The sequence below is a fragment of the Platichthys flesus genome, chromosome 2, assembly GCF_949316205.1.
Source record: "Platichthys flesus chromosome 2, fPlaFle2.1, whole genome shotgun sequence".
Lineage (NCBI taxonomy): Eukaryota > Metazoa > Chordata > Actinopteri > Pleuronectiformes > Pleuronectidae > Platichthys > Platichthys flesus.
In genome coordinates, this window is record NC_084946.1 from 24,660,598 (window position 1) to 24,686,107 (window position 25,510).

Here is a 25,510-nt window from a genome sequence, read left to right on the forward strand (position 1 = left end):
ATGCTGAAATACTTGAAGCATGTGTGGAGTAAAACTAATTTCTCCTTGCTGCACCTTGTGTGGAATAGTAGGAAGTAACCTAACAAGTAATTTGTTGGGTGTAATCTGAGCTACTCTGTTTTTATAATAGAGTACTGGAGCATTTAAAACTCTGGGGATTTGAGTCTGCTCTTACAGAACGTACAGTACTGTACTTTTTATGGATCACAGGGTCACAGGAGAACATTGGAAGATTTATGCCACATTCAGACATCTCTGCTTCGCATTACGTATATTTTATTACCGTGCGGCCATTATGAGATTGCGTGACTGAGCGATCTCTGTGGGCAATATTAGAGGAGGAGTATTAATATCACTTCTTCGACATCTTTCACTTCTCTCCTGGCTCGAGTCAATATTGGGCTTGTGTATGGAACTCATTATAGCGAGCTGCTTTCTGCTTTGTTCCATCTGTGTTGTAGTCACCTGCACATGATCTGAACTCAGCCAGTCAAGTGACCTAGAATAAATACAGTCAAACTCAGTGGAGGCAAATAAATCAGCCTGGCTCATTTAACCCGTAGGAGCCCTGCCGCAGAACCACGGCCGTGCAGCGTCTAATAAGAACGACATGTTTGATGACAAATAACTAAATCCTTCTTTTTCCAGTGACTCGACAACATGAAGTGTCACTCCCTGTGTTTACTTCTTTGAGAGCTAGGTCCCCTTGAGCACACCTTCGAGCCAGCACATTCTTTGTCTGTACTTTGACATCCATCACTTTCTTTGTACCAAAAGCAATATGACATGTTTATGTATATTGGAAATGTTTAACCACCGCGGGTATCTTTCCAGGCATGTCATCCCTTTGTATTTGAAACAAAGGAGTAAAGTTTTGGCATATCTATAATTCGAATGGCATATGTCTCGGTCGTCATGTAATATAAAAACCAGCCTGTGTTTTATTATTTACCCAAAGACACTGGAATTTTACTCCCAGCCACTTGTGTGGGAAATACTACTCAGAACTAATTTAAAAAATATGTTGTCAGCTTGCAAGATGCACGATGATTCATTTGTCGTCTTATTCTAATTAACACGGTCAACTTGGAGCTGGATGAAAGTAATCCCATTAAGGAAGAAGAAAACTCATAAAAGTTAAATGTCTTATGATTATTAATATGCACACTTATTTTACTTGAAGCCTTTTTATTGTTTGTTGGGACATTATTGCCAGTAACGTTACTGCCAGACGCCGCAGTGTCATCTTAAATCAGCTTAGTGCAAACACAAGTCAATTCTCAAAACTTAATTGTGAAGTGTTTTGAAGTTTCTCAAATCAGCCGGTTATGGTTTTGTGATGATTCATGAACAGGAGGGAACGTTTTTGGCCTCCTGGAGAAAGTTACATTTCACTTTGGGTTTGGTTCTTTGGCTCCGTTATTGGAAAATAACTACTGTTATAGGTCCATCTATCTGTTCAACCACATGACGTCTCGCGTGTGATGCACGTCGGCCTCATACAGCAAACTAAATAAATCAAGTAAACCGAATAGATTTCTGAAATACATCCTGCTTTACTGGTCCAACTAATATGACACTCATCATGTAGATGTCTGACATGACAGCATTGTTTACTGCACAAAAAAGAACCAGTACAGTCAATACTTAGATTCAGTTTGTTTTTTATGTTATGAAATGAAATCACCCTCGTAAATAAACTATTCGTGATTAAGTCAACATCACAAACCTGTTGAAAAACAAAATGAATGTAAACTCAGCATACACGCATATTAAAAAAGCTTATTAAAAATGAATTGCAACTTCTTCTCATATTTGAAGACAGTTTGGATTTGACTGTGAAAAGTGATCCATAGTTTTTCATAATAACCTGAAGTCTCATACTCATATTCTCTCTATGGGACCAGGACACAGGTTGAGCTCTGAGTTGATCATTAGTGGAAAAAGGCGGGGGGGAATAATAAATTATGGATAAAAGCTATAAATTCTAATCAAATACAACTTTTGGTTTAAATCTATTATTATTTGAGATTTATGTTTTTCATCTGTGTAAATATACAGAGCGGACAGGAAAGAAAATGGTTTTATTCAGAACTACACATGAAATCATAGCCAACAAAGGGATTCTGTAGCAAGACACACACACACACACACACACACACAAACACACACTCTGCTAATTCTTAGGAACTTAACTTATGATAGCAACTAAAATACAAACATATCTTAAAGGAATATATACACAACGTTAAATTAAGTTGTACTAATGTATACACTAGAAATATGTATTGTAAAAAGAAAAGGAGATAAAAAGATAGATAGACTATATAATACAGAATTAATGCTTTTGTTATGATGTGTGCTACAGAGGGAACATGTGTTGACCACATGAATATTAATTAATGAGCACATGTGAATCTGTCAATTTAGAATATAATATTTATTACATATTTAATATAATCAACATAACAACAGCAGTGTTCTATCAGATGTAGTTTATACCGTCTTACTAAAAAAGATATAATCTTTACCATCATTTGGATACAGTCATCTTTTATATAGATTTAGATAGATGGACAAACAACAACAGCAACAGCAGGGCAGGTGGAGAAGTGAGAAGTTGTGTCTCATCAAACTTCAGGAGACCCAGAGTGAAACTCACTTTGTTTTTCCCGGTGTTCGTCACCTGTTACAGCCGCTGAGGCTCCTCTCTGACCGGGGACAGCTCCACGGAGAAGCCCGCACTCTCCCGTCCGAGCCTCGCCTCGGCACAGAATAACCAACATGTCGCAGGGGCCGCGTCGAGGCGGCGGGGACAAGTGTCTCCATCTTTTAAAACATGTCCCACATTGTCAACACAACACTTCTTCTTCGCTGGATGAGGACAGTGCGGACCCCTCTGATTGACAGCGGGGAGAGTGGAAGTGGCGGGGGAGGGGGTGACGACTACTGTCTGTGCGCGGGTGCGTTGCCAAATCGCGTATTTTGCACCTTCTAATCTAAATCACAACAACAAACACACGTTTTGTTGTTTGTCTTTATCTAACTAACGGGGTCAACTCATCGCTGCGATGCAGGGCAGCGTCTCCCCGCCGTGCCGCGCCCCCCTCCGTCTGTGGGTTTTTTGGTCTCGCCCAAACTTGGTTGAGATTTGAGTTCTCTCCGCTCTCAGGCGTCGCTGCGCTGGAGGTGAAGGAGCCGGTCCGCTCGCTGCCTCCGCTGTCAATGGCTCTCTGGACCTATTTTATGTGAATGCCCGGGCCCTCAAAGTGACCGATAATGGATATTCTGTGGATATTATGGAGCTTACCGGCCGTCATAGCAGTGGAAGGTAAGCTAACGCTGTCATCCCGGCGGCGAGAGTTGTGAGACAAAGCGCGTCAATGGTGGCGAATAAAAAAATAATAAATAAACCGGCTAACGGCTTAAAAAATAAATCCGCTATATAAAGTGTTCCGCTGCTTTCGCGTATTTTTCTACGTTGCATTCCCGCTGTTCTAGAACCAGGCAGGTGATGGGGACCGTGGGGCACGTTAAAGGAAGAAAAAAAAAAACGTGCTCCCGCATCAACCCGCATCCACCCCGCAGGTAAAGGGATGCGGTTAACAGCGCTAATTCATTTGCGGGGGGGTTTCCGTGTCACGGTAGCTCGCTAGAACAGCCACAGCGGGTTGGGGGACTTGCTCATCTGAAGCCAGGTCCGTCAGGTGCGTGCAGGTGGGTCGTGGCTGTCAAACACTGGAGAAGGGCTACACGCGTAAAGGCTGCCACGTTTTTTAAATTACACTAGTTTCAAGAGCCTTAAATGTTAACACGTCCTGTAGTTTAACTTTACGTGTTGTGTTGTTGTGTTGTGTTAAAAGGACGTGACGCTTTTTCTAAGCTGTGGCTCAGCACAATGAAACATGGTGGGGTTAATCTCTATGATTGTGCTAGGGACACTCACAAAATAACAGTGTTGTGGTGGAAACGTGCTATTTGCTAAGATGTCAGACACTTTCACTGAGATGTTTGACCTTCATCCTCTAAAAAATATTATCTTCTTTTGGTACACAACCCAAATTTCATTGTTCCCCTTTATTTCAGAGCGGATACTCTTTACTTACTAGTACAACATGTGAAGAAATTCAAGGAGAACCTGTGTCCAATATATAATGGCATGAAGAATCCAGGTCCAGGCACTCAAAGGGGTTTGAAAAATGTAAACAGCCTTTATTTCAATGGGCTTGAAGCTCTAAAACACACCAACGCATATCAGCTTATGCCCTCGTCATGTTGTCTATGTACAATATGGGAGTTTGTGTAGCTGGACTCGAGTGTTTCCCTGTGACAAGAGGCTCTGGCACTGCGGAGGAGGGAAAGTGTCAGCCCAGTCACACCGGGTCATCATTCAGGTTATTTTGAGGATGCTGTCAGAAAGCAAAACGTGTCCTCTTCCTCTGGTCAGTTTAACTAAACCTCATAATTACAGACGCAGCTGAGAAACTACAGGAAAGACTCAACCGAGTGCAGCCACAGCTTGAGACGTCAACAACAACAGAAAGAAACACAGGAATAAATACTTAGTTGCGTTGAGTTTTTTCAAGTTGAACAATTTATTTAGTCTTATGTATACAAATGTCCCAAATTTGTGTGGAAACGTTGGAGGACCTGTCAGTTTAATGTGAGTCCGGCACAGACTTTGACAAATGTCATGTGTATTTATGCAAATTACCACCGACTGCTTCTGTTTAGGGTTTGAATGTAGTTACACAACCAAAGTCTAAATTACATTACTCATGGAAGCGTTAACGTCACAACCTTTACATTTGAGTTAAAGCTTCATAATATTATTTAATGATTGATCACTTGATGTTGTCTTAACAATAATAATTGGAGGGAAAATTAACATAAAGTCCAGTCTTGGCAGTAAAACAATACAAATACATTGAGCACATTTCACAATTTTTTTTTCTAACATATATAAAATATATAAAATTCCTACAATTTGCAATGATGAATACAAATAAATTAGGTGTGTTTTAAAACTAACGTCATCTCATGATGTCATGTAGCGCGTCATCATATATGTAAATCATATATTTAATATCAACATAGATTACATTTGATTTTCATAAAGATGTGTCCTGCAAAAATTGTCATATGTGTGTTCTCAATTTTCAACATGATTTGTTTTCTTTAATTACTCAAACCGTGATTTCTTGTGATTATTTATTCTACACTTTTTATCCTTCATGACCGGGAGGAAGCGAAACACAGGATGTGAAAGTGGGCAAAAATAATAACGCTCCACAGTTTTCTACGTCCCAGTGTTGTCTTGTTCTCTCTTATAATGCAAACATGGGGACAGTTTGTCTGCATGTACTGGTAAGCGTATCTGTAAGCTGAGAGCATACAGGGCCTCAAATGCCACTCGCTACGGCTCCTCAGTTATTTCACTGTGTTGAAATACACCTAGCGCTTGATGGATAAAGGTCGTGTTGATGTTTAATGTTACTTAAGGAAACAACAGGATACACGTTGCCATACATTTCGGGCCCGTACTGCTTCACTTTGTGATTCGGAAGCCAGCCAGTGCCGGTGTGGACGCTGCTCAGCCCCCCTCCATTTTACCCAGTGAATCACTGAAGCCGCCCGTCCAATGAAGTTTCAGGGATGGCTTACGTATGAAAAATAAAGGGTTGAAAAAGAGGTCACTGCGGTTCTAATCCAGAAAAAAAAAAAACTTCCCAGCATGCAACAGAAAAGGACCCTTCGGTGGATCGTTTTGACACGTTTAGTGCCAGGACACTACATTTCTCCTATTGTTTTATTTGTTTAATGTAGAGTGACACCTTCGATTTCTTCTGTTTCTATCCCACGAACGTTATTCACTTAATGTACACTAACCAACATCGTGCTGTTGAATTAAAATTTGTCATTGATCGCAGTAGAACTCTGTGTACCGTGAAAATTATACCATATAAATCGGATAGAGTATTCGTGAAATCACGACTCCCACATTCCTGCGAGTTCCTGGAACTGTTTTCTGGAGAGCAAACCTATGAAAGGGCTTCTTGTTATACAAATAATCAATGAATCAGGCATGGACCACACTGGAACGGATTAGGGGATTAAAACAGGGGCCAAATTTAAGAAAATCTTGGCTGTGCCCGAGTGACCATTTTGCAAATAGTATGTCAACAATCCAAACCACGCTAAGTCTAACGTACTGTCAATTAGCCCGATGCTAATGTTTGAGTTTGAGCCTGTGACCTTTTCCCTCCGCATCGTATCTCATTTTAGTCTATTCCACTATATTCCCTCTGTCTAGTCTGAATTGCCTTGTTAGATAAATATAAATGGAATCCATTCAGTCATTAGAGGCATTCAACTTGTTTTTCAGAGGCATTTAATTCACCCTGTGGAATGTGAAACAACTCTAAATTGTTGATTAGTGTTAATGTAAGCTGCCATTGATGCCATGTCCTATTGGTTCGGAAAACAGGAAGAGACGGGCTCTTTTAGACATTTAATGGAGGTAGAGCTGCCAAGGAAATTAGCCTAGCCATGTCAAACATATCTATGAAAACACACTGTGGATTTATCTCTTCATTAGCTCGCCCATTAATTGTCGGCAGCCGTACCAACAACATCATATAATTTTGTTGAGTGGAAATTTTCATATTCATCCCCGGCTGTAAAACTGCAGCAGCCTCCATTGTTCTGAGGAGATGAATTTTTACAAGACTTATCATTTGGCTTTTCTGTGTTGTACCCCCCCCTTCTGTTGTGGTATTACTGTTTGTACTGTGCAAACACAGAAAAAAAAAAACGCTTTCCGGGTGGATTGGTGTTGCTATGATGCAACGACAACAACCACCTCCAGACTTGTATGCAAGTTTTTGTTGGGGTTAACAGGATGATGGATCACTTTGATACAACATTTTTTCTTTCTTTTTGCTTTGAAGGGAACATAATGGGACAGAAACCAAAGCAGAAGATGCTGATGTGGGTTAGAATGAGATCACAGCGTGTAGTCTATAAAAAATGTCTCGCAGATTTGATTGCATTTCAATATGTGCTGCATTCCTTCAGTGCTCCGTTGAGCACTGGAGCGTTTGAAAGTTGGCATACACTGACCAAGTTAATGTTTTGAAATTTTTTCATTTCAATAAATTTGATTTAATTTACAAAATTACGTATGTTATATTTGTGTTCTGCTTAACCCTTACTGTTCCCCTTCATGCACAAAACACAGCAGCTGGATACTTACTGTACGATTGGTAATGCCTGGATAATCCTGACAAGTTTGGTAAAGATGCTTTCATATGCAAAACCGGTAACTGTTTTTAACCGGAATTGTTTTGTAAGGCACAGACATGTGAGTGTAACATGGAAGCATTGTGTTTAGTGGAAGGGTAACAAAAGAAGGCACAGAGGCGGGCTCAGAGATGGGATTAGATAAAAGGTAAAATGAGTGACCGTATACAATCCAGTGTTTTCTCAGTCCACCCAATGAGCAGATGCAGGGAGCTCGCCTGCACGCCAACCGCCACAGTAGGCTTTCACAAAGAATCTGTCTCTATTCAAGCCCTAATCCATGCTGCCGAGGGCCTGGGCATTGTCACTTTGCATGCAAAATTTCAATTAGTGCTGGTACCAGTTGTTTCACTTGAAGGGGAGTGTCACATTTCAGAGACTTCTGTGTCTACCTTTGGATGAGATTGAGGCAGAAGTATCACTGCTCTGCTTAAGAACATTTAGCGCTCTCTGCCAGGCATAGGGTTACTGACATTGGTACCAGGCTGCTTTTCTTCCTTGATGCTTTTGTACAGTTCAGTACAGTATGAGCCCATGACCTCATTCACGGAATTACAATGTAAAAGTTAAACATTGCATAAATTATCAAGACATATTTCCTTTGTTAAAACCTTTACACACCATTTTGAAATTGAATGTCTTTCACCCAGATGGCTCTACAAGCAAAATAGTTGCGTATGTTGCTCCTGGCTGCAGTTGGTTCGACCAGTTTAACTACGGACTTGGTTCAAAACGTGATGTACTGTTTGACACTGTTTCCATACTTCAGCTGTTTGACTCTGCTGCGGTTCACTGTCACGAGCCAGCTCCTCAGACTCTCCTGCCTTCAACCGCTCCAACCCAAACATATTTGCCGTTCTACACTAAAAAGGCATTTTAGCAAGTGGAACATATTTGATGAAAGAAATCAAGAAATTATATTGTGGATTTCAAAACAGTACTTAAGCCATATTAATATGGAGTCAGGAAATCACTTGTGTTGACCTGGAAAGGCTTGTGTCATAGTAGAAAATCACTAAATGGGCCATGTTGTAACCTGACAGCGTAACACAGTGAAACTGAGTAAGGTGCGAGTAATGACATATTCTACTAAAATGGAAATCTTGTGGGGAATCTTATGAGTGCTACTGTAAATGTGTGGATGGCAGCTAGAGTGTGACAGACTTTTGGCGCCACTACCGATAAGGATTTTGGTAAAATGATTCTGTTCTCACTGTTTATACATTGCTGCGGGTTGTTGGTCCATTTGAGTTGAAGATGATAGGTTTTACTCAAGGCTTTATTGTAACCGTCACATTCCCAGGGACTACAACTATGCATGTTTACACAGGCACCATTCGTACATCACCCTAAATAACTGTTTTGCCTTCTGTCCTGTAAAAGGCGTGTGCATGTTGGTCAAGATATACAATATATGTCTGATAAGATGAGATTGGCCAATAAAAATCGTCTAGCGTTATATTGGTCATGCTCTAACGGCATTGCTTGGTATGCAGAAACAACACACTCACGTCCCGATGTCTGCGTGAAAAGTGCACACATCTACTCGGCACATGACTTTGGTTGTGGCTGTAGCTGTAGCACTACTCCAACAGATCTACCAGCTTGTATAATGAATCACATTTTAAGTGAAATTTGCTTGAGTTCACTACATACCGCAGACTTAGGAGAGGAAACGTCTAGGGATCAGCTTACTGGAGTTCTGGGTTTAACTACCACACTGGGTAGCACATTGTACATACATTGTAAATTAAAAACACAATATAACCTGCTGAATTACAACTTTAGAGGCCAAACTCTGAATCCAACTAAATCACAATGCACAGCCTTCACACACTGAACCTACTGAGGTATCTTTGGTGAACTACTGTCAGTGACTTTTCACCGGCTTTGTATATTTATTTTGTCTCCTTCAGCTGTAATCAGACCTTTTTGATGTTTGGTCAGATACGGCCGTTACTTGATACTTTTAGAAAATGAAAATAGTTTTAAGTCGACAGGTGTTCCAAGTCCTTTGTTATGCAGCGTAATGCTGACAGTGTTTAACTGTCTCTAGCAACTGAATAGAGTTGGCTCCTTTAAAAAAAAAAAAAAATACGACGTGCATTAGTCTCCCTAGGTGCTTTTTAAGCTTTAAAAAATTGGCACAAAAAAGCAACTACATCACTGTGTTCAGCCAGTGCAATTCCTGATGTATTCCATGTATCACCCTTGTCAGATGCACAGTTCTGATTTAAAGCACACTCAGTCTTAAATTACCACTGATTATTTTGCCGTGAAGCTTTTTGCTTTCATGCAGTATGTGCTGTAAAATGTGCCTTATTATGATTAGATTTTGTGCTGCGACTGCGAGTTATTAGCTTTTGGAAATATGTGATAGATTAATGCAAAGGACCAAGAGAGGAGAGGAATCACACTGTACTTAGAAACCAAAAGGGTGTACGTGTGTGTTATTTATCTGTTTCAGTCACCAGTTAATCAAACAGAAGCCTTTTACTCATCAATTAATTACATCAGGTAATACAATTTATGACGGGAAATTACCATGTACTTTAGAAATGTTGCTGATTTTGTTCACATCTGTTAATTTCTTAAAGAACTAAGATATTTGACGGCTGCAGTTTTTACTTGCACAGGCACAGGAGTGATGGTGGATTTGGGCTCCCAAACAATTCGAAAATCACAAGTGCATACATGTTCTAGTTGGAGAGGGAAGTCTGAAAGGATTTCTTAATCTACAGTGTCATCGCATCTTAAACACTTAAAAAGCTGTTCCCACCCACTTTCACCAAAGGTTGTTAATGCCAATTCATGTGTTTGTTTATTGATAGTTTAACTTAACTCTTAGGATTTGATGCATCCTTCTTAAAATGTCTAACTTTGACTTTAAATTTTGAATACTTTGTCTGGGCTTTCCCTATATTTTAGGTGTTTATATCACCGGCTAAGATTCATCACGTAGATGTGCTGTATTTAGTGAGGATCCGGTGTTTTAGGGGTCTGCAATTTTTTGTTTTTCTTGCCGTGCTTTGAGGATTTGGATATGAGGGCCGTGACAACGCAAGATGTAGTGCACTGCAGCTTGTCTTAGGATTTTAAGAAACCTCTCATGTACCCTAACAAGTTTGCAGACAGATGCTATAAATTAATTCAGGCAGCTTCACTCTGCAACTCAATTAAAGTTTGTGTCCGTGAGGCCAGCCTCAACCCGGGTGGAACAAAGTTCGATTCAATAAAGTTTGAATGTGATATTTTCTTGCTACTGAAAAAGATCAGATGGGATAAACGCATAGTTACAGCATAAACTTGCTTTACCTCCATGTAACCTCTGGTATTTTACAAAGGAATCTAGATCAAGGATGTGCTTATATCCTGCTATCTTAATTAGCACATGTTAATTGGCCATGTGCAGTCTCTTGTTAAGTCGTATTTATTAAAGGAGATCCTGATTCATCCTAACCCGTTGGGAATAGAAATCATTATGGGGCAGTGAAATGTATTTCCAGACATTATTCATAACAGGAAACGTGTAAGCACTCACAATCAAAATGGCACCACAACATCTCGGCTTAATTTGCAGTGTGAATTCTTTATGCTGCTCCTTAATTTGTCTGAAGTCTCGGCCATTATGTGGATTCAATCTTTTTACGTCTTTGTCACTGTTTATTTCCGCTCTTTCAACCAGGCCATAAAACTGTTTATTCATTTTTCTCAAAACGATAATTGAGTTTGTTTGCACAGCGGAGATGGACTGATCAATGTGACCCCCACCCCCTCGCTCCTGTCACATCCTTCATGTGAATGTTCAGTCATTCACATTAGCAATATGGCGCTTATAATATTCAACGCAGCAAAGTCAGCTGCTGAGCTAGGACGCAGTGAGAATGGGAGACAGAGGGAGGAGGAGGAGCAGGACGAGGAGGAGGAGGAGGAGGAGGAGGAGGGAGAGTGTACCCTGAGAGAGGTCAGACCTCGTTTCAGAGCGCCTCAACCACACACACCCCAGGTACTGTGACACGGGCTTTATGAGCGCGCCCGGAGAACACAAACCCAGCGGATTAGTGTCTGGCTCTCAATGTCCCCGGGAGCACAGCCCATCGGCCGAGACAAAGCGGGGCTGATTGCGTCGTCATCTGCATCACAAAGGGAAGCCTTTTCTACCTGCGCCGTTGCCTTTGCGCCACGCTGCACATCACATCTATCAGCGACTCTGACCCACGTGACATCTGCCTTTGTTTTTTTTGTCCATCTCTGTCTCCCCCTCTCCTATTTTGTCTCTCTGGCCCACACCGTCTGTCCACCGCGGCTCATCGACAGCGCAGCCCCCTCCCCCTCCCTGGAAACTACCTTCTTAGTCTCCACCAGCACTGGCTGTTTTATGTTTTTGCCGCTGGATATGTGCTCAGTGCTGTGTGCATCATCCCCTCTCGCTACAAAGAGCCACTAACACATTCGCTGTATTTCCTCTCTCCCCCCTCTGGCTCTGGCGGGATGGCTGTATCCCAGCTCCGCCAACTTGCAGACACATCAGACAAAAAGCTGCGCCTCCCGCTGTCAGACCCTAACAGGTCCATCGGTCTCTCTCGCACAGAGAGGACGACCCAGCTGAGGTGCTGCCAGCAAGCAGACCCGTTTTATCTGATTAGTGTACCGCGCAGGCAGCCTCTGCTCTTGTATAACTGATGACTGTTATCTTGTGTTGGTGACCCAGCCAGTTCCAGCAGCCATAACAGAGATGGATCAAGCTCCCGTCTTCGGATTATCATCTTATGCTGATGTACAGACGAGTTTATGATAAGCCTTACGTTGGCTTTTATGTTTTGCAGAGCTTTATCATCAACAGCAAATACAAGTTCCCCTCTTACTTTCATATTTTATGACCCGAATGTGTGCTACTCTTATCCCGTGAAATAAAATTTTCATTTTTCGAGGGGGAACTATCTCGGGAATGATAAGTGAGGCTGAACTGTACACTGTTTTTTTTTATCTTCCATGTACGAAGCTTTATGAATAGATTCAATAGATTAACGTTGATATGAGAAGCAAAGGGAGGGATGGAAAGGGAGAAAATTACTTTTTGTTTCTGTTGGCAAGTGATTGCATTAGCTTGGAGAATTGGGAGTCATCACAAAGCAATTAAGTGATTTGGCCTTTGACTGTGATTTTTTTTTTTGAGAGCTGGAGCGTGTGTTGTCACAGTGGAAGCTAGAAATCACATTCGATTAGATGTAAAAGCTAATTAACCTTACATTAGGAGAACATGATATACATGCATAGCAGAAAACAAGCACTGCTGCATGGTTCATTCTGAACAAACCATCAGAAATCTAATGAAAACTAGCATACTGCTGCTAAGGCCTAATCATTCTCACAATGTTAAAGAATGTCCAAAAAATATTATTGGATCTTACCAGACTCATACCGCACCGTTTAGTTGTAATCCTGCATAAACAAATGCAGCTGAAACATTGTGTCTTTGGCAGAGTCCAAAATGTATGGCGCAGGGTTCAGAGGTGTGGAATCCCAAAGGGGGGGAGGGTCATTGCAAGAGCAAGGTTTAATGCATTTCTTAGAGCGTAATCACCTGTAGTCAATTATTGAGGAGTGTAAGGCCACGACAGCTAATTGTCAACATTAAGTGTGTAATTTCATTTCAGCTTTCGAGGAGGGATCTACTGGGAACTGATGAAGATACTGCAATTGTATCCCAGTACAGATTTTTCTTCTCCATGCTAAACAGCGAGTTGAAAAAGGAACACACAGTCGCAAAAATCCATGTTCTTTGACTAACAATTGATATAAGTGGTTGGCATCGAAGAGTGGGCTCTATATTCTTATTTTTACGATGGTTAAAATGCTTATGTGGAATCAAGGAGATTGTGGATTCAAATGTGAGACCAATTCATGAATAAAAGCATATTTTATGAGGAAAATTTACGAGATCTGGAAAACATTACGACTTTTTAAGGGCTAATATGCACTCAGTTGCCAATTTATTGGGTACACACGGCAAAAACTAATCCAGTCTAATGCACCAGGCCTTCAATAAATCCTCCCCTCATGAAGGTTGTAATGTTCCGTTTTTGTTGAAAGTACATTTTTGAGAGGTGTTGATTCAACAGCATCAACTGAACATTAGTTTGTGTTAAACTGTGTTTCATTATGTTGAGCGAGTCTGTTCTCACTGATATGAATGGGGTGAACAAAGCACTATGACCACCTTTCAGAACGCAATAGTGTCTCATATCCCCTTTGGCCAGTTCTTTCTTTTGTGTTCAGTATCAGAGTGGATCAATATAACTGTGTTTTATGTAGATGGTGTCTATATATCTACACACACACACACAGACACACACTCTGACCAATGCAACTGGGGACTGATTTGGTTATTGTGTGTGGTTGCTCCGTTGACAAATGGACACAACATGTTGGTTTCTTAGTCTTCTTTTTTTTTCGTGGTTGTGAATAAATCTTTAAGCCGTAATTTGAAGGGAAGGGGCAGTTAAGGAAAGAAAGAAAGATAAAGAGGGGGAGAGAGAGCTGCAAGCCATAAACAGCTGTCTCTAAGCCCCTCCCCCTGACGCCAGAGAGACACGCAAATAATTTGGCGAAGATTGCCCATCACTAATGTCGAGCCCAATTTGATTTGAAGTCTGTTTAAAGAATTACCAAATTTCTGAGGACTGGGTTTTGGCTCATTCGGATTAAGTCTTATTTTGTGCATGATGCAACACATCAATGGTTTCCCTGCAGAACTACGTATTTACATAATAGAATTGACTGCGTAGGCATGTTGTTCAAGCCCTCAACAATTCCCTGTGGATTCGCATAATTTGTCCTATCATTGCAACTTTGCAGCAAATTTGACCAATCAACATAGTTTCCTGCTGGTTTCACCTAACAGCAATTTCCCACTAACAACATTTAACCATAAACACGCACATCACCACTCTTTCTGGTGAGTTAAATGAAATGTGCATGGTTTGTGGTGAGATTAGTGTCGTATTATCATCCATGACAAACTGTGTGTGTGTTTGTGTGTTTAAGGAATAATCTCTCAAAAAGCCTGGAGGTTTCTGGACCACGTCAGTTAGCAAATTAGCTTCTGTAAAGGTTATAATATGTCAAACAAATCAATGTTTCGGTATTTCATTAAATCAATGGATTAAGATTGTCACAGTTGCTGGAGTTAACTGAGGTGGACAAATAATTAGAGCAGATATGTCTCTTCCTAAAATGACAGAACAAAAGTTATAGTTAGGATCTGATGGATCTACCAGTGGGTTGCGGATGGAGCACACTGTGTACCTCACGGTGGTTTTATTTTGAGGATTTATTTAATTTCAAACTGAGCCATAATTTGAATTGATTAAAAGCAGGACTTAACATTTGTTTTATTTTTTCTTCTCTGACCTCATACCACTCTAATCAGTCTACCTCGGCTCACGGCTCCAAAATCAATAATCTGGACTCAGCAAAGAACGGACCCTTATCATTGTGTTTATGGAGTCCTATTAATTGACACTTCATTGCAGTCGTTTCATATGCAGCAAAGCCGATGATAAATGTTCCTTTGGGGCAGAGAAAGCTAACCTGGATTTACATAATCACTTGTCCGAAAGTGGATCTAGTGTTGGGAGCAATCAGCTGCGTCTGGACACACTCACACTTGTAAAAGCTCCTGTTAATGCAATGCATCTCGTACCTCTCTTGTTCCGACTAACATTTCCTTGTTATTCTACTCTAATTTAAAACCTGTTAAAGATTTCCAGCAGGAAATACTACTCTAAAACGCATGCCTAGAGTTCAAGAGCTGCCAAAGAAAGACCAATACACGTCTTTAGGGGTCAATAAAACGATGTCTGGAATGACAATACAGCCATGAGGTAACGTGGCTCACAGAACGGGAGCCAGGTATATAAGGAGATGGTGAAATGATGACTGTTTTCCATGCTTCCCTCTGGCAAAGCCCTTTGGGTAGGAAATCACAATGGCTCTTTTGGGAGGGCAGCTGGAAAATCTATAGAGATCCTCCAGAGACCTGCTGTGCATGTGAAATCCATCAATAGAGATCCAGCTGAGACCATTTAAACGAAATGGATGTCATATGATAGGGTTAAACATGTAGAATATTATTATTCATTTCAGTCCAAATTGGATTTTCATGTGCAGATAATGCAAGCAGGCGTGGACGTCCATAAAGGCACCACAGAATGTGTCTTGTGTTTCATACACTCACTGTACATAGAAACAGTCCATCAAGCGTCTGACCTATTTTTAGCTGTGGATGGAGAGACCATGATTGGGCAAGTAAGAATGACCTATTTAACCAGGATTTACTGTGTTTGGTCAGTGTTCATTGTAGTTTATTACCGAATATGACAAAGCAGCAGATGAAGGTCAGTAGAAGTCAGGGTGGGGGCTCTCAGAGAGTAGCTACCTGAATCAGCTCTGGTATTGCTGGTCTTTTCTAAACCACTATTAATCAAGAATTCATTTGTAATTCAAACAATCTGTATACTGTGTATATTATATTGAAAGACTGCAGACAAGTTATTTTATTACTATTTATTCTTGCAATTATTTTCTCAACTTATCCATTGATTGACTAATTGGCAGCTTTCAAGCAAGCACTGAAGTCTGGACATTTTCCTGCCAGCCCCTCAGTAAAATGAACTGAGCCCATGTGAGAGTACAGCAGGAACATGTCTGGAAAATCCAGACGTGAGTCAGTGGACATGACGCTTGATGACGTTAAATAATACGCAACTGAGGCGAAACTGGCACACAAGACAATGTCAAATCTGAGAGACAATTTGAATTTAGAGTTTTGTGGTATAAGGCCAGACACTGGTGAATCTATGTCTTGTCCTGCTTTACCCGGGTGTCACCCTTCACCTGAACAGTCTCTTGCAGTATTCTCCATATGTGAAAGGCAAACTATGGAAGACGTTTTTCCACTGTTTGTGTTTGTAAACAGCTATTGTCTCTATGTCCTTGGAAATGTGATTTTGCTCAGTACCAGTACCGGTGGTTCCGCCCCAGCCTGCCTGTCTATCACACCTCCTCTGAGGACTTCACAGTCTGCTTTCCCTTAAAAATAGTTTAACACTTTGTAGTGGTCAGAGAGGCACACTGCATGCACACAGTGCATACTGGGCGAGTCAGTGGGGCTGCTGTAAGGGAGACTGCCTGTTTGAGGGATTGAAAAAGCATGTTTGGGATTTGCCGTCTGTCCTCATCTGTGTGACGCTCGGGCAGGGGTGTGTGTCGGGGGGTTGCATGGCTCTCTGGGCCTGCCACCGTGCTGAGTGATGGAATAGGTAGAGCTGGACCTCAGTTCTCCCCCGTCTGTGCTGACACACAAATCCTTCACGTCGCTGAATGCCCAGACGCATACACGAACACGTTCCCTGGCATAGTGTATTCATGCTGCCAGTTAACAGGAATATATAGAGACGGATAATTTAGAACCTTGCTCCTGACGTCCTGTGGGCACGCTTCGTTCAACCATTTTAACACACAAAGGGAAAAAGGCGCCTGATGCTCTGACTGAACTTTATTTTGCTTCACTGAGCAAAATTGATAGGCTTTGGGTCATTTTACTATGTGACTTAACTATTCCTCCCACCATGAGAACCGGTGATACAGCACTTTACACCAGTGATTTCCCTTTGATCGTAGTGCCTGCAGGGATATGTCCTATTTTTGTAAAATAGAAATTGAGACCAATAATATAATTTAGGGGTTTTCCTCTTCACAGGCAGGTTTTTGGGGCGTGAGCGTGAACTAATCTGTATTTCACAGACACTAGCATGCTCCTTTTCTGTCTCTCCGGTTCCTTGTCTCTCTCACACACACACAGACAAACATATGAATGCTTCTGTTCCAACCATTTCTAACTCAACACCTGCAGGGTTTGCCTGTCAGGCTTTTTTGGGGAATTATGGCATTAACATGGAAACCAGAGGCTTGAAGCTGGATTAGTCACGAGGAGGTGTGAACACAAGGTCAGGGCGTAGTCCTAGTACGTTCTCCCCTGTATGTTTTCTCAGTACTTGATAAATGTTGATAGAAAAACATCCTGCCTAACGGAATAATAATGTTCGTTTTGCTGTTTAGACTTTTCTCTCTCTCTTGTTTTGATTCTCTGTCAGATTTACATGCATCTTATTTCCGTACATATGCCTGAGGCTGAACTTGTGAGGAGCCTGAATCTTCCCTTCGGTTGAGTAAAGATTATTGCAGTTGGCAGCCTCTTAAGTATTTTGCTGGAAACAAAGTGGGAATTTCGTTTTAACCTAAGTGCTGAAGTCGTCTGTTCAAAACCCCACCAAAGCCAGGCTAGGATATAGCTTTTAGAGATCAGCCTGGATCTGCTTTGACCGTTAAATAATTACTACTTTAGGCTTTTGGGGAAACAGATGTTTTACAATTATAATTTTTTGGGGCTTTTGAAGCACATGTACTGTAAAGATAAAAAAAACTGTTTGAAATATCAATGATGGACTACGAAACATCAGTATGTACTGAAGTGATGCAATTAGATGGTATTCAAATTGTAAACTAGGCAGGTGCAGCCCAAAATACCCATTCAATAATTAGCAAATCTGAATGAAGAGCACTTTGGGTTCTATAGTGAGGAACACTTCCACGGCTCCGCTCCTCGGATGCGTAGGCATCAGCTGTTTGCTCAGGTTCTCCATATTTGTTGACAAACAACATCACAATATTGGGTTGCTCTAGTTGAAGGTCAAGAGGACATGCAATAGGTCAAGCTGATAGTCAGTGCCCTCTGCTGGATCTCAAGGTAGACTACTTTAGAAGGTTTGTTGTGATGTTTATTTTCAGTTCAAACACCCCCACGTTCAAATAAAAAGTAACAGCCCTAGCTTAAGTGCATAATGTAGTTCGAAATGACTAAGAATGAGTAAACAGTCCTGATGAACACAGAGTCAACATTTTGATGTAACATCCCTCGAAGCCCAAGGACATCGAGTGACTTTACAGATGTAAACAGATGGCCCTCTTGTTTGGATAAAATGGCCGAGACAATTCCAGCTTTACATCACTACAATTATCATTTTTAAGGAGGCTGGATTTAGATTTACGAAGGCGATTACTCCAGCAAGGTGTCGGGACCAATTTACAGCACCTAATCCTTGAGGTGACAAAAGAAGTGTGCTAAACACTCATTTGTGGCCGCTTCCACTCCTGTCAGGTGGCTGGAGGGCACTTCTCAAAAGCTCACTCATACAGCCTTGGATGACCCATTTCCAAACACTACATTTGCTGCCGTCTTTTACCTCCTTTGTCCTGCTCCAGGCTGGTTCTGTTTAGAAAAAAAACGGCGTCACCCTTACCATTTTCCTTTTTTGCCTCTGACCATCCGCCACCTGTCATCCCTGTGTTAATGTGAAACATTAACAGCCCTAGAACCTGAATAGAAATACACCGCTGCGTAGAAATACATTACCCGTCACTCTGTCTGTGGATTAGGACTTTACCGGTGCCAAATGATTTAAGGGCTTTTTGCTAGGTTGTCAGGATGGGCATGATTGTGCCTGTGGCTATAAAAAAAACATATGTGCCGTTGTTTTTTTTTGTTTTTTTTTGTCGAGAGTGTCAAGCAGGCAGCACCAGATGTGTGCAGTGAATGGTGCTGCTATTTAGTTTTTTTTTCTCACTGCAGTGTGTCAGATGCCACGCACAGCTGCAAGGAGGAAGGGGTTAAGTCCATTTCACATGGTGCGAGGAGGAGGTGAGAACCAGCAGGTGTAATTGAAGTGGTTAATGGGCTGTCTGAGGCCATCATTCTGCCTGACGTCCCACGTGGAGAAGCTCTTTATCACTGAGCTCAATCTGATAAAATGGCTCTTACTCAAACACTATTCCATTGGCTAAGACGGGACTTTTGAAGATGCAAACACTGCTCGATGAATAATGCCTCACTTGAGTCTTTAGCACTGGATATTTATGGAGCTCTCGGTTGGCTGCAGCTTTGTTTTGCTTTCCTCCCTAAAAAAACGGCTCTGAACTTCATTGTTGATTTTCTTTATGCGACTTCTAGGCAGAAATGTCAATGTGTTTACAAGTCTAATTATCTCCGCCATGGGTTTATGTTTTAGGATTTTGTTTTTGTCGTACGCAAGATAACAAGTTAACAGATTTTCAAATTAACAGATTATAGTTTATATAATCTCTCGGTATGATCTTGAAAAATTAATAATTTGTCTTGCTCCGTAGAGTAAATCTGCATGTCAAGCTAAATTAAAGTACTTATCTCATGTGTTTTGACTAAAAAAGTGTCAAAGACATAAATACATAACCTCATACTTTTTTTTGTTGTTTTCTCAGCCTTAGTCCACCCCTGTTCCAACCACATCCCTCCCAAGCCCCATTCCTCTCCGCCTGGCTGTATTCCTGTAGTCTCGACCTTCCTCCCCAGCTCTATCTCTGTTCCTCCCTCTGCAGCCACAGCTCAGCTCCCTGCTCAGCTCAAAAAAACATACTTGACATGAAGGCTTTATGCACCGTGAACATTTCAGTACAAGCTGTTTTACTGGGAACTCGCAATGATGGAGGTGCGCAGCTCCTTGTGGAATGGTCGGGCATCTGCGTTTTGCTCAAGGGCATCTCAGCGGAGACAGAAGAGAAAAGCGCTCATTGTTCATATATCCCCACCAGGTTTTATCGTAATGCGTCTACCACTGACCAGTTCAGGAGTGCAGGAGGGGCTGGGGAGCTGTGGAACGGGCGGGTCGGTGGGTGGTGGACGGATTCAACGTCACTGACACAATGAATTGTTCTTGTGGGATGTACTCTGGAGAAGGTGCAAGGTTGTGTCTGAAGCAAAAGTGTGGCTGGATTTACTGAAGACATCCATTATAACGAGTTTTTGCAGCTGCATCGCACATTCCCAGCAACCGTGGCTGGCGCCAACGTGGAGGTCCATAGGGGAATTTTACTCGATACAAATCATGGCTAAATATGTAGACTTAGAAAATATAGACTTGGAAAAAGAGAGATAAATACAATAAATTGCATCTGAACTGGTCAGTTTTGTGATGGTAAAATAGAGAATAATAAAGTTCATGTGTGTGGTGCCAAAATAAGTCATTAATTTACAATAAAAAAAAAATTACACGTCCAAACACAAGCTCTGTTACAGCTTGTACCAGCAGCCCTTTTGGAGTACATAGCGAGAGAGAGAGCACTTTTAAGTAGACATTTTTAAATTCATAGTAATTCATATCATCGCCCTTCAAGTACCTCCGTCTAAAATGTCACGAGGATCTTTCTGCAGACACCGAGCACAGTAGGTGGGTTGAGCGAATGATGATTAAACACTAAAAGGGTGGATGGCATTAATCAAGTTTTTTTGCTTCGAGCCCCAATCACCCAGTCGCAATTAAAACTCTTAACACTTTGTCGAGACTGTGTTTCTGCTGCGGCGTCCGGCCCTCAGACGATATGAGCTCTTGTTACTAGTTAACATTTTTTTGTTTTTTGATTTAGTTTTTTAACTCTATGATCAGTTTCAAATGAGAGCCGGGCCATTGGCAGAGTTCTTCTGGGCGGCGGTTTGATTCAGCTAGAAGGCCTCTTGATAAGTGGATGGATTTCAGTGAGCGTTCATTCATATAGTCTCAGTGACCAAAGCCAAATACACTAAATGAATGATCAGCTTTTCTTTTTATGTGAGTTCCAATTTCAATAATTATATTAACTTCGAAACCAGTACATAGAAGTTTTTTTTTTTTTAACATGCTTTATATTTATCCGTTGAATAAAAGAACATATATCAGACGATCAAAGCCAAGGTCATATACATTTTTCATTGACTTCTTTTTCTAGTCAGTTGTCTGTTACTGAGGAGGAGGGGCAGTACATTTTTTTTTACCATTCATGTTATTCATAGTATGGACTCCCATGTTGTGAGCACCATTCAGACTGAAATAGCACCCCCCACCAAGAAGCTTTTTCTCCATCATCCACCCCCCTCACTTTTCATCTCATTTTGCAGCTTGACTGCATTCGAGAAAATGTTCCAAATTAAGGTAAAAATCCATTTAATTATCGCACCATATAAGTTTATACTTTACCCTTTTTAGTTAGTTTGTTTGTCTCTTTTTCAACAAGATAATACAAAAAACTTATTTTTATGAAACTTAGTGGAAGGATGGGACGTGGGCCAAGAAACAACCCATTACATGTTGGACCGCATCCAGGAATCTTTTATAAATCACCTTCTTTAACATTGCGAGGGTGTTATTTGACATTTTTTTTCGAAGGAATAATGCATAGATCTTGAAAATCTGATATACATATAAGGCTGATACCTACCAGTGTGTAAATCTAGCAGATTTAAATGTGGTTTCAAAAGGGGGTTGACTCATTCAGCGGCTGTACAGTGATACATTTTGGGCGGTAACACAGATTAACAGGCAAACCACCTTCTTTAACTTTGGGAGATGGTTTGTTTTTATTTTCCCAGGAAGAAATTGATAGGTCTTAATGACATATTTAGATGATTGATCAATGAATGTGTGAAATTTGGTGCAGATCCAACGAAAAGTCTGGATCTAGCAGATTTAAATCTAGTTTCATTGGAAGATTGGCCTTTTTTCAGCTGATGTATTTTATCTAGGTGCAGATCAGGATAAAGGGGCAGATCCAGGACAATTACATCACCGTCTTTGACATTGCGAGATAGGACCCTCGGTGGAAGTATGTGCTCTACTGAGTGCCATTTAGTTATCATCTGATATTACGTTATTTTATTACGATTTCATAATATATCATAATTAATTTGGAATAAACATGATTTAACTGGCCTGAGGTACTTTATTCTGCACTCATGCTTTTATAGCAGCACCTCTGCCAGCAGTAGTTTGTCTTAGTGGAGCACAAGGGGATCATACTCGCAAGGAAGCGACCATAGCACATGTTTTTGATTTTTTTATGAACCTTCACTTGGTGTTTCTTTTTTTAATTCAGTCGACGGAAATAGCAGTGACACTGTTGCTCATTTCTGTCCCCATACTGATGAGGCTTTACAGCCCCTTAGTCCATGCCAACCCGAGTTTACACGGCTGAGTAAGAGTCGGATGTGATTTTCTACGAAGACCATCTGCACAGAGGATCTCTCGTTCGTGCAAGCAGCATATGCCCCAGAATGTAGATAACTGGGCTGGTAAACACGCTTGTTCCCTGAGTGAATTAACCTGCCGTGACAAGCTCCCTGTTATCCTCCATCTTGGTCTGGACTATCTGACAGTGAGGGGTTAACTCTTAAAGCCCCCCACCCTACCTTTTCCTCCTTTAAAACACACACACACACATGCACACACACAGAGGATCTATCAGTAGAGAATGAGTCATTAGTTCCTTTTAGCTCCCTGGCCAGTAGACTCAAGCAGATTGGATATACTTGACTAGGGCCTGGGATTGCTGAGGGACTTACTGCAAACAATAATCACATATTTTTGTTGGACTGCGAGATCCTGAATAGACTGCGACCAACTGCCTTCTCCTTGTCAGCAGCAGTTTTTAATGTGCTGATTATTGAAGCCAGGCCTGGCAGGATGGAGTCCGGGGCAATACATTATCCAGACATGATGAAGTTTTGTACACGAACCGTAGCGAGGCAAATCGTACCTAATCTCCTAATTAAGAATGCAGAAGTCAGCATGTAATTTTCTGTCATTATGTGTGTGTGTGCCTCCTTTGTTACCTAATCAGGAGACGGGGCTCAGCTGGGTTGGCCTATAGGTGGTTTTGTGGACACATGGAAGCAGATGTGCGTGTGCATTTCTTACATGTGTGCTCATCACACTTTGTCATGATCAGCACATCATCTCCTCCTCTCCTTCAATTATTTGTGAGGCGTAAGCAGATTAGCTCCAAGTATTACACAGCTGAGCAAGTTTAAACATTCAGCACCCTCAATGGAGAATAACTAAGTAGTAGTAATTTGCATTTTTATTTGCCTCTGCTATGTAAGTGTATGGGGCGGCTTACGTTTTGGGCCAGAGGGGGGAAAAGTGGTTGTGAGGGTAGCTTCATTTCTTGAGCCTGTAAAGCCTGTCTGGCCTTTAAGACTATATGTGGAAGAGTTGTTATTTTTTTGATTGCTCCACTTTCAGCTGATCCACATTAGATTGATATAGATAGATGGAGGGAGACAAAGGGGTAGATTAGCATTCAGTGGTGTAATATCCCTCGGCAATAGCACAGAAACCACAAGGGAAGCTGTAGCTCTATAATTTCTACTCAACATGTTCTCTTTATTTATTTTTTTTCTTTTGTTCTCTCTGTTTAGTACAGTAAGTGTAGTGTCTGCTCCGGTTAACATAAGGAACTCTGCCCCTGTTTTTCTGGCGCAGAGCTGCTTTCATGTCAGCTACGAGGAGATCGGCAGAGGGATTTGGCGAGCTCTGCCTAATCATTGCCTTGAATCATGCACTTCTCGGAGCAGATATGCACACTTCAGACGGACACATGTATGATTCCGTGAAATAAATCTACAGATTACTGCAGAGATTGAATCTGTAAGCCACTGTATCCACAAAAAAGGCAGATATCTTGTTCCTAGTGAGGGCAGAGATGATTTTCATGCTGTTCGGGATGGGAGAGATCATCTGTAATGGCTGTCAGGAGGCTGTTGTTGTTCCTGACAACTAATCAACAAGATATTCAGATAAACGGTCAGGTTAGGAACTAATGGTTACAATTACACATCTGCAACATTTTGATTAAATGTCCATTCCTGCAAAGAGCAAAATAACAGTTCAGCAATATTCCCCGTTTTGCTATTAAATGACTGACCGAAATAAATGTGTATTGCTGGTATCCATCTAATTGAGGGCAGTCATGCTTTTACAGATAATTTGCCCATTAAACCTGGTTTCAGTGACTAAACTCCTTGATCACATTATGTCTTTATTGTGAAATAAACACAGACCCTAAAAGAGACCTGTGGGAAGTGGTGTTCTGACCCCACTCAAGTTTGATTGTTACTCAAATGCTACAGGCAAACTAGCACCAGTTAATAAACAGGGATTGTTCCCAGCGTGATTTGGCTTAGTGGCACACTTGAAACACAAGCAACCTAATGTGCAAAGCAATGTATACACAATAAATAGAGTTGTTTTCAGTGTCCTGAGGAAGGGGTCATGGAGAGCCGGAGCTAATATGTCTTGGCATCTGCATCGCAACACTAATTCCTGCACATTTTCTGCTGTTAATTATCAAAGTAATTATAATTAAAACGTTGATGCTAGTGGTGGGTTAATGATCATCTCCAGCTTAGGCAGCCTGTACCACAAATCACTGTTAGCTCAGTGACTCAGAGTTTTCTGACAGCAAAGATGTTGCAATCAAGGATTTGATGAGTCTTTGTGTCGAGAGCTTTGCAGAAAAACATTTTGGGTTAAAGCTGCGATGGAGTCCTGCAATAAGTCGGCTAAAAATAGCCTCAGTGATTCAGCCAAGACATTTTCTTTCCCTCCAGGGAGAGAACCTTGGATGCAACATGCTCCGTCAACTTCTTTGTTCTTCCTTTCCCCAATAGGAACCACAGCGCAGGTAGCAGATGTAAGGACAAGGCTGGTGTTTATGTTCCCACATGCTGACATTTGCCAGCCACTTTAAATTCCTCACTGTAAAGCTGATGCAAAGTGTACTATGCCAGGTTAGGAGTAGTGTTTCTGCCACAGTGTGTTTCAAATTGGGAGTGAGTCAATCAGACTAACCAGTGTGACTAGGGAGAGCAGAGGTGACGCCATGTTTTGGGCTTCGTCTTTAAGATCAGTTTCCCCCCGAGATGCCTGCGGCTCACTAAAAGTATGCACAGTCATGTTTCCAGAGGTTTCTTAAACCATCTGACCTGGAGTACTGTTCTACACATTTAGTCTAATATTGACTTCATCTAAAATGAACATTAGTTGAGTACCTTGCTGTTTCTGAATGATCTCTCCCCCCTTTTACACGCTGCTCGGTGTAATAGCCAGTATCCACAGAATGAAAGCATTTAACTCCAATCAATGGGATTTATGGCTGCTTTAAAAGGCAAAGGTGTCTTTTCTCTCTTGAAAGTGCTGTTTTGGCCGTCGTCCAGCTTAGATCGGGACCAATAGCTACGTATGATGAATTGTTATTATCTTGGCTGGCTGCTTAGGATTCACACTTCTCCCCAAGTTTGAAA

General features: G+C 41.4%; 1 protein-coding gene across 5 annotated transcripts in view; it reads left to right on the forward strand.

Moving 5' to 3' along the window:
• The first annotated feature begins 3,190 nt into the window (after positions 1 to 3,190).
• Positions 3,191 to 25,510, forward strand: part of ephb2b (eph receptor B2b) — a 120,869-nt gene continuing 98,549 nt past the window's right edge. For all 5 annotated transcript variants that reach the window (XM_062407564.1, XM_062407581.1, XM_062407573.1 and 2 more), the window contains exon 1: positions 3,191 to 3,331. In XM_062407564.1, the coding sequence (XP_062263548.1) occupies positions 3,280 to 3,331 (52 nt within the window). In that variant the 5' untranslated portion in view covers positions 3,191 to 3,279. The remainder of the gene's footprint in view (positions 3,332 to 25,510) is intronic.